This window comes from Gossypium arboreum, chromosome 13, assembly GCF_025698485.1.
Source record: "Gossypium arboreum isolate Shixiya-1 chromosome 13, ASM2569848v2, whole genome shotgun sequence".
Lineage (NCBI taxonomy): Eukaryota > Viridiplantae > Streptophyta > Magnoliopsida > Malvales > Malvaceae > Gossypium > Gossypium arboreum.
The window spans coordinates 117261771-117277221 of record NC_069082.1 but is presented as its reverse complement, the minus strand read 5'-3'; the positions used below and the strand labels follow the sequence as shown (position 1 = coordinate 117277221).

General features: G+C 29.8%; 1 protein-coding gene across 1 annotated transcript; it reads right to left on the bottom strand.

Moving 5' to 3' along the window:
- Positions 1 to 3723: 3723 nt before the first annotated feature.
- LOC108462944 (uncharacterized) lies at positions 3724 to 5407 on the bottom strand. The gene is made up of 5 exons (XM_017762859.2): positions 4965 to 5407; positions 4731 to 4808; positions 4518 to 4617; positions 4166 to 4308; positions 3724 to 4094 (listed from the first exon to the last, which is right to left on the bottom strand). The coding sequence occupies exons 1-5, from the start codon at positions 5283 to 5285 to the stop codon at positions 3885 to 3887; spliced, it is 852 nt and encodes a 283-aa protein (XP_017618348.1). The 5' UTR covers positions 5286 to 5407; the 3' UTR covers positions 3724 to 3884.
- Between the last annotated feature and the right edge of the window lie 10044 nt (positions 5408 to 15451).

Sequence of the window (15451 nt, the reverse complement as noted above, 5' to 3'; positions counted from 1 at the left end):
CTAAATTCGACGGCTGATTAATCGAATTAGATCAGTTCGGTCAGTTGATTCGGTTTTAACTGAACTGTGAACACCCCTACTATAAACAAACGCTCCTTCGATACAATTCAAATATAAAAATCATTTTTAAACAATAAATAGCATAAATCAATTTTCTCAATACTTAGTGATCAATGTGTTAATTAAGTCAACCAATAGTTAATTTGTATATGTTCACTATACTTAAATGTTAAGTTCAAATAAACCTAATTAACAAGTGCAACATGATGATAGCCATTTGAAAAACATCCAATCACCTAATATTCACATTCAAACCATTAATCACAAGCCAATTTAGCCACTCATTAGAATTATGCACAAACAAGCATTAACATTCACCAATTCAAACATAATTGCTATAAGAAATTTAAGAGTAATGTAACACCCCCTACCCGTATCCATTGCCGGAATAGGGTACGAGGCATTCCGGAGTTTACTGAACATTTTCAGATAATTCTGAGTCATTTATTATTCATATTTTAGAAATAATCATAACGTCTCTTTATTGGGCCCTCGAAGCCCCAAACATACATTAGAAACCAACCAGAATTAAATCGGGATTATAAAAAAATTTCGCAAAATCTTAAATTTTATTTTCATCTAAGTACTTACTATTTCAATGCTCCTTATAATTAAACATGTTACTGTTCAATCAACAGTTTGGCACTTGTCTAAACGTCAAACAACATCATTGTTAGTATACTTACACACATTTCATCTAAATTCAACATTGATATACTTATTTTCTCTACATATCAGACTTGAGTTTAATAATAGTCTCAACTTACATAATTTCCTTGTATCAACATATCAAAGATAATCATATATGTACATGTCATGAAACATATTATGCTCTTACCATTTCTTCATAAGCATATATCATTCATTTCATTATATCAATATTTCATGCTCCATCATTTCCATATATTTTATTTATATTTATTCCGGTAATAGTTTATATCAAACTTGACATAAATTATATTCCATGTACTTATACTTATTTTGTTTATTTATCTTCATAATTATTCCATACAACTATTTTGTACATATATTTCCATATGACCAGTTCTTGTAAACATTTCACACAACCATTTCATATAACCATTCGTCATTTGATAAGTATTACCTGAATATCAATTGTTCAATAGATGCCATAGCGTCTCCCATCCACGGTCTTATTTATCTTTGACATGATGCCATAGTGTCTTTCAACTATGGTCTTACTCATTCATTTTCTGTCATGTTGCCATGGTATCTTTCAACCATGGTCTTATTCTTTTCATGTCACGTTGCCATGGTATCTTTCAACCATGGTCTTATTCATTTCATATCAGGTTGCCATGGTATCTTTCAACCATGGTCTTATTCTTTTTATGTCACGTTGCCATGGTATCTTTCAACCATGGTCTTATTCATTTCATATCACGTTGCCATGGTATCTTTCAATCATGGTTTTACACATTTCATATTAGGTTGCCATGGTATCTTTCAACCATGGTCTTACACATTTCATATCAAGTTGTCATGGTATCTTTCAACTATGGTCTTACAAATTTCATATCAGAGAGCACACTCCTGCGAACCTCATCCTTCATATGGGATTACCACCAAAGCTAAATCCTCGTAATATAAACTCATAGAGTATTGTCTGGATTACCACCCAGCTAAATTCAGACCCTAATTCGGATTACCGTTCGGGCTAAATCCATTTTACACGTATTCTTCGGAGGGTCAGTATCGAATAGAATCACCCGTCCGGGCTAGATCCTTTTTACCGTCAATTCCTTTTCAGAGATCCATCGAATTTTCCTTTCATTCAACTGGGCTTTATTTTCAATTTATATCGAGTATTAGCAATATTTAATCAATTATCATGAATTGAACATTCAAATCATATTTTCATCACATAACCACATATTTCAAGTATTTAAAATACAATTCAAGTTACACAAACTTACCTCATTGCTTGTTTGTGTTTATAATTTCATTAATCCGATATCTTTTATTTTTCACGATCAAGTCTCATTTTTGAGTCGTCCGGATCTTTATAAATAAATTTGATCATCATTTTCATTCATTTCATATTCTAATGCATTTAATTAATGCTCTAGGAAAAATTACCATTTTGCCCCTAAACTTTTAATTAATGACTATTTCATCCTTAGGGTCAGGAAAATAAAATTCTTGCAATTTAATCCTTATTTTCAACTATAAAACAGTTCCAAACAAATATATCAGCATCCGATCCCGACTCAATTTCGACTTAATTATGGCATGTACCTCTAGACTCCTTTTAGTACTCGACTTAATCCTAGAATTGGCTAAACCCGATTAGCTTTGATACCACTAAATGTAACACTCTCTACCCGTACCCTATTCCGGCAATGGATACGAGTAGGGGATGTTACAAGTAAGGCCCAAAAAACACTCCATTATACTTGGAGAGATCTAGATAGGTTGATGGAGTCCATCCACATCTCATAAGCATTTCCCTTCAATTCTCCACCTTCTTTGAGATATTAACGATGAAAGTTGAAAAAAAAAAAACACCACCCAAATTATATTACATAACTCAAAGTCTTGCAAAGAAAAATCTAAAATGCTCTAAAAAATGGCTAAATTAGACATAAGTTGTATTTAAAAAATATTTGAATGATTAGACTGATTTCTGGGATATTTATCGAAATAAGTTGATTTTATAGGGAAAAGATGAAAACGCGCCCAAGAAACGAATTGTATCAACATTTCCTGACATAATGAAAACAAGATAAAAAAAAAGACAAATTGTATCAACATTTTTCGATGTTAATAGTGAAATTTGACAAGTTATGTGAGCATACATATGTCTGCCTACAACATATTACCCATAAATTAATGCATTATAATCTTCAAATATAATAAATGATTCAAGCTAGAATTGTTCAAGATTCTTACACACCCAAGCTCGAAGGCTCACCCGGAATATGAGAGGATTTGAATAAAGCTAAAAGATTCCAAAAATGAGCCTGAGCAAAAAAAAAAAAAAAAAGCTTGTTTAAAATAAGGTCTAAGGTTGGGCTTCAACATTTAAGGCTACAGCCTGACTCAAACTGTTTTATACTTTTGTAATATACTTTTATTTTATTTTATATATTATGTAATATATATCAAAAAATAAACATATAATAATATAATATTATGTAAACTTTTAAAAATATTTTATCTGTATTTAAAATTTTAATAGAAGAAAAAATCTAAAATATCATATATTAAATTAAAATAGTACATATTAAAATAATAACATTAACAAACTTAAAATGAGCTTGAGCTACCTATTTACAAATATGTAAAAACTTAGATAAAATTATATGCCTATATTTTAAGCTAAGCCAAACATAAATTGTATTAACGTCATACACAACATCGACCCAAATCTAACTCAGCTTGGCCCAATCGATGGGCACCTCTAATCCAAGCCCAACCCTCTTGAATAGTTGAACTCACCATTCACCCACCCTTCCTGTCAAAGGTAGAAAAATAAATTGCACAGGTGTGAAAATTAAGCATTGTATTGTTGTCATTGATTTAGTCTTAGTTTAGTTGATATTGGTATTGTTGCTGGTACAAGATTATGAGTTTGAGCATGGTCAAGTAGCTTTATATTTCTATTTAAGAGTAGAGGTGAGATTATAGATATTCTATGCATTTTATAAATAAATAAATAAATTAAGGACTCAAATTCTCTTATTAATATCAACCAAGTAGTGCATGTGTTACTCTCTACAAATCCCACAAAGTAACAGTTCGACGTGTAGAAAATAGTGTCTACATGTATATAGAAAGTGAGAGGAGAGGGAGTGATGGAACTATTCAGGCTTGTGAAGATGATGAAGGATGTACAAAGAAGCAGAAGAGAGGAAAATACAGATAGCATAACTAAGGAGATCCATGCCAGTGTTTATGGCCACCATTTTGCTTCTTTCAAACATCTTCACCAATAGAATCATCACTATAACATGTCCCACTTTTGTCTTCAGTTCATCCAGTGAACTTATTTTCATCCATTTTGGCCTCTCCTGCAATGGTTATTGACTTTTCAGACTTTTTTTCAAGACCAATGATTAATGACTTTGAGCGTGTTTGTTACCTTCATAGCAAACATTCCGAACAATGACGAGCCTTTAAGGGCACGATCGACATCGGCAGGCAATTCCGGGTTCAAGTTACTGATGAATAATCCATACAATCCCATACCAAATATTAACATCACTGTTCCAGCAAGATAAACATCTGCAACATTCATACACATTGATTAACATAGATCACTTCCTTTTTGCAGCTATTCCTATATTGTTTTTCATTTACAATTTGAAACTTAGCTTCCAAATCAATAAATATGTAAGTTGAAATAAAGGTACTCAAAATCAAAGAATGCTGATATATGATTAAGCAAGGATTAAATATGTAAATGGTTTCAATTAAGTTTTAGAAGAAGTTACCAATGGCTTCAACCAATCGTAAAACCATATTCCCTGTGTGAATCCCTTTAACACAGCTTGTCCAATAGACCTTGTAAGCTTCAAAAATGTAAACACAACCCTGCAAAAATCTCACTAATTATTACATTAATATATATTTTCAGTTACACAAAACATGTTTTTAGCTTTAAAACAAGAACAAATTATTTGCTAATGCTGGGAATTAGAAAGTACATTTAGAAAGCATAACAGTGAACCGGCCAATGAACCTCCAACGGCAAAAAGTGCTAAGAAACGGAAGTCAAAGATTATCTGTAGATCACGAATTATAGCATAAGCTTCGGGAAAAAAAACAATTTATGTTAACAGGGGGAAATTCAAACAGAATTGAGGATATGGGTTAAGAGCTGAACTTTCTTAAAAAAAGAAAAAGGAAAAAGAGGGCAAACACTGAAGCTAAATAAATACCTTTTCGATGTTGGACTCGGTGGAGCGAGCAATACCAAGTAATGAGTCGCCTTTAGGATTGGCTAACGCATAGTTAAAGCTGCCTGGGTTTGGGTGTTGATGAGTTTGAGACGACAAAGTATTTTCGCCGGCTGAAGTAGGAAGAGGAGGGGTTACTGCTGTTGATGAGGGTGGTTGAGAAGAAGAGGAGCTTAAAGTAGCAAAAGTAGGGGAACGATGATGATGAAGACGGTGGTAGTGGAGAGAAACACCTAAAGGGCGGCGCGTGAGAGTGGAGATGGCGAGTGGATGGGTAAAGACTGAAGCAGAGGAGAGAGCCATGGGGGCAAAGAGAGATATTTGTTTAGAGATTTTGTTGTCTTCTGTCGACTCGCGAGGAGTAATGAGTTTCAATCATGAATGCTATTGGCGGGTAATGGATGGGAAATAACTAGAAATTCATCTTTTATATTTGATTATGGGTTAAAGTGTTGAGAGTTCCTCGTATTATAAGAATTTAATCAATTTAGTCCCTTTATCATTAAATAGATCAATTTAGTCCTCTATTCTATTAAAAAATTAAACTAAGTCTAAATTGTAATAGAATTAAAATTTATTATATAAAAATGTCTTGAAAATTATTTGTTTTAATCATAGTTCAATTCCAAACAAAATATTTCATTTGCAAAATTATAAAACTTTAAGGAAAACTACACCATTAATCACTAAATTATGGGTAAGTTTTATTTTAATTACGTAACTAAAAAAATTACATTTGATCACTAAAGTTTTAAAAAATCTAGTCACCTAACTATTATATTACACTTTTTTGTTGGTATAATAACAATTTTAATCCTCAAACTTTATATTTCTATCAATTTGACTCTAATTCTATATAGAAATTATAAAAATTTTTGTATAGAAATTCTAGAAAAATAAAATATCGAAAATGTTGTTGTTGAGAACTAATATGTATGAGAAATAAAGAAAATTGACATTCAATAGAATCCAAGAACAAATTTTTAAAATAAAAACATTACATGTTTCTTCAACTTTTCTCAAACTAAATTAGTATATCGAAACTAAATTAGTAATATTTTAAAGTCAAGTTCTATATCTTTAAAGAAATCAACTATTACAAATCTTGTAAAATCAGTTTTGGTGCCCTTTTTAGCAAAGATTACAGAATATGCCAAAACTTTTTCTATTTTGAAAACTAAAATTGTAAAAAATAAATTATATTATGATTTTTTCTTTTCTTATAACAAAAGGCTATGTCAAGAAAAGAAGAGGTGAAAAATAGATAACCAATAATTTTGCTTAATTTTTTTATATGTTTTTAAAGAATCAGTATTATATATTTTTGTACATATAATGCAAAAAGAAAAATTAAAGGGTTTAAAAATATTTTTCTTTATTTTCTCTCAATTTATTTTTAATTTTTATGTACTTTTTATATATTTTTAGAATTTCTAAATTTTTAAAATGAATTTCATTTTTTATCATTTTAGATATAATTAAGGTCAAATTGACAACAACTACAAAAACTAAAGATTAAAAAGTGTCACTTAACAATCGATGATAGAAAAAACAATTTCAAAAATTTTAGTAATCAAATTGTAACTCTTTTTAGTTAAATGAAATGAAAACTTATTCATAGTTTAGTGACTAATGGTGTAATTTACCCAAACCTTAAAAATGTTAACTTTGTTCAACTGTAAATTATATTTTCGAAATAGTAAATGTGAATTCTATTATGACTTTACCTTATTTGATTTCTTTTAAATAATAAAGAGACTAATTTGATCAAATCCCTATAGTAGAGACCTCTTGAATATTCACTTTTGATTTAGGGTAAACTACAAAAATAGTCACTTTTGTTTGCCTCATGTTACATTTTAGTCACTTATGTTTGAAATGTTACGTTTCAGTCACTTATGTTATTATTTTGTTACGAAGTGATAACTCTTCCGTTAAGTTCTATTATCTCCCTAACGGTAATCCTATGTGGCAGTCCAACTAGATATTACTGAATCTGCTAATACGTACTTCATCCGGATGAAGTATGTATTAGTAGATTTACTAATATGATTATATATATATATTTACGCATGTATCACATAACAAAAACAAAATTTTAAATACTTATACCTAATAAAACATGTATCTCATTACAATAATAGTTATTTTTCAAATAACATATTGTTTTATAATTTTATTTCTTATTTAATATTTTAATTTAATTTTAATAATGCATACTTTATCCGGATGAAGTATGTATTAGTAGATTCAAGAATATGATTATATATATATATATATATATATATATATATATTTACGCATGTATCACATTAAAAAACAAAATTTTAAATACTTATACCTAGTAAAACATGTATCTCATTACAATAATTGTTATTTTCCAAATAACATATTGTTTTATAATTTTATTTCTTATTTAATATTTTAATTTAATTTTAATAATGCATACTTTATCCGGATGAAGTACGATTATTAAAATTAAATTAAAATATTAAATAAGAAATAAAATTATAAAACAATATGTTATTTGGATATGATTATATATATTTACACATGTATCACATTACAAAAACAAAATTTTAAATACTTATACCTAATAAAATATGTTTCTCATTACAATAATAGTTATTTTCCAAATAACATATTGTTTTATAATTTTATTTCTTATTTAATATTTTAATTTAATTTTAATAGTGCATACTTTATCCGGATGAAGCATTTATTAGCAGATTCAGTAATATCTAGTTAGACTGCCACGTAGGATTACCGTTAGGGAGATAACAAAACTTAACGGAAGAGTGATCACTTCGTAACAAAATAATAACATAAGTGACTAAAACGTAACATTTCAAACATAAGTGACTAAAATGTAACATGAGGCAAAAAAAAGTGACTATTTTTATAGTTTACCCTTTTATTTATGTATTGTTGGTAAATCAAATAAAATTTTAATTTATTTTAATAATAACATAAAATTTTATTTATTAATGAAGTATTTTAATGTCCTTCGTTAACAATGTATGAACTTATATATTGTAAGTAGTAAGGGTTGTCTAGACCAACCATTTTAAAATTTCTTAATATCAAAAGGTGAAAGAACAATGTGAAAGCGCTCTCCTAAACGTTGCTATGTAATAGTCAAGTTCCGTCCCACATCTTTGTTGAAGTGTAGCAAATTAAGAGATAATATACTTGTAATTGACAGTTATCTTTCTCATATGTCGAGTGGGAGCATGTAACACCCCTTACCCGTATTCAAGGCCGGAACAGGGTATAAGGCATTACCAGACTTAACCATACACATAGACGAAAACCGGGCCATAAAATTTCATTTAATTCAAAACTTTTCGAACACATGCATATACTCATATTTAAAGACATATAACGTGGCATAAATGAGCACTTACACATCCATAATCATGCAATAACATGTCATTCACTTTAAAGATATTTGCTTACCATCCTATATATAATATACATTCTTACATTAACTAGAACTAGACATGCTAAATCTTATTCTCATTTTATACCATCATAATGTAGTTACCAATTTGTCCATTAAACATCCATATTCAAGGCAACGTTACTCATTTCCATTTAATTCATGATCCATTAGTCTGCATTTAACTTACCTGATGTATTACCAATCGTGCATAACAAACAAAGCTAACTATATCATCACATCAAAACATAGGACATGGCATGATTAATTAAACTTACAAACCATAATGGATAAGGACCACATCTCATGATCATATACGATAACTCAATGCAGACTGATATGTATAGTCAAAGTCATAATAATAATACATATCACAAACCAACTTCCTATACATGCCACTCACTTGATATTTCTAATATTTGAATTAATTCTCTCAAAAATGATAGCTTGATAGTGTGATTTTGCCTCCGACGATCTCCAACCCGAGCTGACCTGCCAAAACTGAAGAAGTAGAGAGGAGGGGTAAGCTTTACGCTTAGTAAGTCCATATGAAGTTAATAAGCAACTACCCACATGTTTTTTTTTAAGGTAAAACATCATAAATGTACAATTTACTCTTGTTTAGATTAAGTTGTTTTACCGAGTTACAATTACTAATTCATTTATATCTAGAGCTATGAGACTCCAAATTAAGTTTCGTTAATTTTCCTTGAAACTAACTCATATACCTTTCTTCCATAAAATTTTCAAAATTTTTTATTTAGCCAATTAGTACAGTTTATTCATTAAAGTTTCCCCTGTTTTGCTGTCCAACAGTTCTGACCTCTCTTCACTAAAAATTATTTTTCTTATAGTACAGAATTCGGATAATTCTCTCATCTATCTTTCTAGAGAATAAACTCATTAAAGATTTTAATAATATAAATTACAACCCATAATTATTTTTATACAATTTTTAATGATTTTCTCAAATCGAAACAGGAGATCCCAAAGTCATTCAGACTCTGTCTCACAACAATTTAAATATCTCATAGTATAAATTTCAATTGCATATACCGTTTATTCTATGTGAAACTAGACTCATTGGGCTTTAACCTCATATTTTACTCAGCCCCTAATTCAATTTCCACAATTTATGGTGAATTTCCAAAGTTGTACCTAAAGGTGTGCATGGGCCGGGCCCAGACAAAATTTTAGGCCAGTTTTCTAAGCCCTGGCCCAGCCCGGCTCGGCCCGAAATATGGGCCTAAAAATTGTCCAAGCCCGGCCAGAAATAAAATTGTTAAGCCCAAGCTCGAGCTGGCTCGGCCCATATTAAATTTTTTTTAGCTTATTTCATTAAATAAAAAATTTTAAAATATAATAAATCAAATACATTTAAAACAAATATTAAAACAATAAACAAATAAAAATGATACTAAAACAATTCTTAAAGCAATACACAAATTGAAAATATAATAAAAAATGATTATATTAAAATTGAAAATAAAATATATATATTTAGTATATAATTGGTCAGCCCTGCTAAAAAGTTTTACCCTAGCTCGCCTGCTTTTCTAAACAGCCTCGTTTTTTGCCTGCACCCATATTTCGGGCCTATATTTTTACCCGAACCCTCCCATTTTTCAGGCGGGCCAGGCGGCCGGGTAGCCCGGCCCATGCACACCTCTAGTTGCACCACTGCAATAACCCAAAACTGCCAAGGCTAAATTTACTGATTCATTAATATTATTCACCAAATCCATACAATATCATTCCATTCATAATGGTAAGAACACATAATTATTCTTCATAAGCATAAATCCATAATCTCAATGTCATCAAGTGCCAAGGACTTATTCCAAATCATGTCATTTTAATAATATTCACCAAATACTATATACATCATAGATCATCACATGTCAAGGCATCACACATAAGTTTAGTGTACATACCTATACAACTTGTAACATAACTCAAAGACATACTCATCAATGGCTTATCTTATTGAGATCATCAACGAATACTTTGCCAAATTACCCGTTGAGCACTCGAAATATAATCGGATACACGGAATGCATGCACATAAGTGCCATGCCCACAGCTAGACAAACTCAATAGCCTGCGGAATATATATGTAGCCAAGCTACCATGTAACCCACCCATAAGTGAACTCGGACTCAACTCAATGAGTTCGAGTGTGCGCATCCATAAGTGAACTCGGACTCAACTCAACGAGTTCAGATGCCTAGTTACATCTCAGGAACTCGGACTTAATTCAACGAGTTCGGAACTCAAATATCTTAGTGACATGTCACTTGTATCCTAATCTATTCCTAAGGTTCAAACGGGATTTTCCTTGATCACACATCTTTGTCGTCTTCCACGGAATGTTGGAACCGATACTTAGTAGCATTTCATATTTATCAAGTTATTCACATAATTTTGCATATTACTCAACAATAACAACAAAGCATAATATTTCATAATAGTAATCATCATATAATATAAATAACATTAAATTACTTAAAATGACAATTATGTTACCAGCATTTCCACATGAACTTACATCTCATTTAATATCAAGGCAATAACATTAAACTACACATTGCATTATTAAAAATCATATGAACTTACCTCGTATGCGAAAATGGCCATTTTTACCATTTTGTCCACAACCTAATATTTTTCGGTTTTAGCCTGAATTTTAATTTTTCCTTGCTCTGTCATTTCAAATATAGCATAATTAGGACTCAAATTATTCAAATTAACCCAAAATCATATTTTGGAAAAATTACAATTTTGTCCCTAAACTTTGTCAAAATCACATTTTTGCCCCTAGGCTCGTAAATTAAACTTCATCCTATTTCCTTACATTTTATGACATGCTGATCATTTTTCCCTTCTATAGTAACATCAAATTCACACTCTAACATGTACTTATGAACATTAGGTATTTTTACTGATTATGTCGTTTTACTCGTTTTCACGTAAAATCGCTTAGTAAAAGTTGTTTAACACAATTTTAAGCTTCATATTCTACCATAAAACATCAAAATAAACACATTTCACCTATGGGTATTTTTCCAAATATAAACCCTAGGTTAAATTATTGCTAGAATAAGCTTAACCAAGTTACTAGGATTTCAAAAATGTAAAGAACTTTAAGAACGGGGATAATGAGCACTTACAATCGAGCTTGGGAGTTTAAACAAACCTTAACCATGGCTGCTTCTGGTAGAAACGGTTGAATGAAGAAGATGATAGCTAATTTGGCTTATTTCCCTTTCTAATTCTTTTAATTATTAGTTTACCAAAATACCCCTAACTTAAAAATATTTTATTACACCCATTTCATGTTTATTTTTGTCCAGAAATTAACCAATGGTCTAATTACCATTTAATGACCCTAAATTTAAAATTTCATAACAATTGGACACCTCTAGTATGTAGAACTCAACTTTTTCACTTTTTACGATTTAGTCCTTTTGACTAAATTAAGTGCCCGAACGTCAAAATTTTCGAACGAAATTTTCACAAAATTATTCCGTGAAATCGTAGACCATAAAAATATAATAAAAAATAAAATTTTTATCGTCGGATTTGTAGTCTCGAAACAACTGTTTTAACTAGGCCCAAAATCAGGGTGTCACAGAGCACCATTTTAATGGCATTTGTTTTTAAGGTTGTTGAGTTTATTCCTCTAAAACAATTACCTCATATTGAATAGAGAGTTGTTCAATATTGTCTTGTTGAGGTTCTAGATTCATTTCTTGATAATTAGGTATGAGAACTTGAACATTGTTAAAAGTGAAAGTAGGAAATGAGTTAGAATACAATTCCTCCTCAAAAGCAATGTTTCTAACCTTATTTCTCCCTCCAAACTCAACATCCTCAAAAAATGTTGTAGTTCCCGTCTTCAAAATATTCCTAATTGTGGGATCATAAAACTTATAGCCCCTAGACCGCTCAGAATAACCAATAAAGTAAATGCTCACTATTTTGGAGCCAAATTTCTTTCATTTGGCCTGTAAAGCCTTGCCTCAGCTGGACATCCCCAAATGTGAAAGTGTTTTAGATTATGTTTTTAACTTGTCCAAAGCTCGTAACTTGTTTTTTTTTTGCAGCTACTTTAATGGGTACTCTATTTGGAATGTAAGTTGTTACTTTTAGAGTCACTGACCAAATGAGCACTTTCAGACTTATCATGTTTCAACCTCGCTTCCTCTTGCACGCAATGAGAAATGAACTCATTAGGAGTCCATTTCTCATTTTGACAGATGTAACTAAGTTTAAATTGGTTAAATTACGTAGGAAGCAATACCAAAATCACAAGAACACGTAATTCCTCAAAAAGTTCGATCTTAAGTGTCTTAAGTCTTGAAGCAATACAGAATATCTCCATAATGTACTCCTTCACATTTCTTTGACCCTTATAATTCATAGACATCAAAGAAGTCAGAAGTGATGTCATCTCAACCTTATAAATTTTGACAAAACGTTTCTCAATTTCGTCAATAAAACTCTTGGTCTGAGTAATCTCTTCAGATTTTGTGTCCATAAAGGTTCTTGGAATGTTGTGCTTCATGATCATTAGACTCATGTGGTTTGAACGATCCCAGCTCTCAAAATCCCTTTCAGCATTAGAGATGCTTGACGCAGTGAGAGGTGCAACTTGTTCTTCCCTTAGTGCAAGGTCTATGTCCATACAACCGTACACTATAAGTAAATGCCTTTTTCATTCATTGAAATCGGTCCAATTAAGCATGGGCATAGAATTGATATTATCAGATATTGTGGCAACAGAATATGAACTAGCTGAGTATAGAACGAAATAAATAATAAAAATAAGCTCACATCAATATTCATAAGTAAACAATACATTCAAAATAATGGTTAATTCCATCTCAATACACCAAATACGACATTAATATCAAGTATTTGGACAATAATATTAATAGTAAGTGATACTATTGTTGTAGCAAGCAAACATTGACAATAAATTATACCAAACAATAAATTAATCTTTGGACTAACATATTATTCACTTAGAGTACCTTATAATTTTCACATATTTATCATCATAGATGTCATTGAAATTCGCCAAATATTGATTTGCCTTTGGGTTAATTAATAAACGTATAAATCACAAATACATATAATCATCTTGATATTTTTGTTAAAAAAACTTCTTGATATTTTAAACAAACTAATCACGTAAAAGAAGTCACTTTGATGGCATTTTGTTCCAACTAATCTATTTAAAATATTAGACATCCTTAATTAAAACCCAAAGCCAAAATCTGAATTTATTTGTTTCAAAGTATTGCTCTTAATTTCATCTTTGGACAAAAATATTAACTTATAAATGGTATTTTATTATAGTAATTAAAAAACTGACAATAAAAAACATGTTAAACAATAAATCTTCCTTGGGCCAATTTATTATTCACATGTAAAACTGAATAATTGTCACATGTTTATTACCACAGTTGCACATGTAATTTTGTTAAATATTAACTTTCCTTTTGGGCCGATCAATATTAACGTAGCTTAAGCTACATGCACACAACCTTTTTATATTTTAAAACTAAATATTTTGAACAACATAGGTCATTTTGGCAACTCATTGCTTCAACTAAGTTTCAATATTCAAATTTAAAATTCCCAAAATAATCAAAGGTTAAAAACTAAAATTTCTGAGCGCTACGATTTTCAAATTTTTACAGTAAAATACAAAACCAAAATTTAACCAAACTTAAAATCAAATTCTGTATCATTTTTGACATAAATATTTAATCATAGCAAACTATTAGATACAGAAGCGTATTTGAATTCATTGTTGGAGGTTGTCCATAAAGTTTTTTTTTTTTTTTTTTATCTTTCAAGAAAATAGTTTTCTCTTTTTGTATAATTCTGTGGTGTGGAAAGAAAAGATATATGAGATAACCTATTTATTAGGGACCACTACTACTTTAAATAACTGATTATTAAATCAATTTTGAGTATTTATGATTAGGCCCTCATCCAATTATAAGTTTAACTTATGGAATCTAGATATTATTTTTATAACACGTTAATACCTATGATACTTAAAATATAATTAGTCAATTAATTTTGTATCACACTTTATAATAGTATTATAAATTATACATATGTGTCCATAATTGAGAATTTTAATCCAACATTATATACTTGGAACTGGCAGTTAAGCTTTTCACATGTCGAATGAGAATACTCGAGTATATTAAATTAGCTTAATTTCAATGACCTTTTTCTCTCTTTTAAGAAAAGATTGTAATTGAAGTTGAGGTTTGTAAAATGCTGTTATGATATTTGTATTTTTAATTTTAATATTGTTTTGCTATTTAAATTTAAGTATATTTTCTAACATAAAAAATCTTAAATTATATCAAAATCAAATTCAACGCCTCCAATATTTAAATAAATAAAAAGAAGACAAGGATTGCCATCAAAAGCAATTACTTGTAGATGCCCTACATAAGTGACAGCTCTCCAAGATAAGATTGGGTAGCTGCCCTTGCATCGTTTAGATTTGTACACGAAAGGGATTTGGATTAGAGAACAAGGAAAGAGCCCTAATGATATGCATTCGGCCAACGATGGAACTGTTGGGATCTCCAATATTCTACAACCCTTACTTCATGGATTTGGATTTTATTTGACGAAACTAAAAACATAGAAAATGTTTTAAGAAACTTGTGTTTAAAAACTTCAAACCAAAACATCCACACACATCTCTTAATACTTATTACTTTTCATATATTAAATAAAAATAATATTCAGTAATAAATCTTTCGATTAAATATTTTAAAAAATTAAAATTTTTATTTTAATTAAAAATAAAATTATTTCAAATTTATTTTACATATATTTTCTAAATATAACAATGCATATATGTAAAATTGATTTTGGAATGAATGTTGTAATGCAATTGAAATTTCAATCAATATATGGAAAGGGAAAGAAAGGCAAACAATAAGAAATAAATATAATACGTAACCAATATACTATATAAATGATTAAA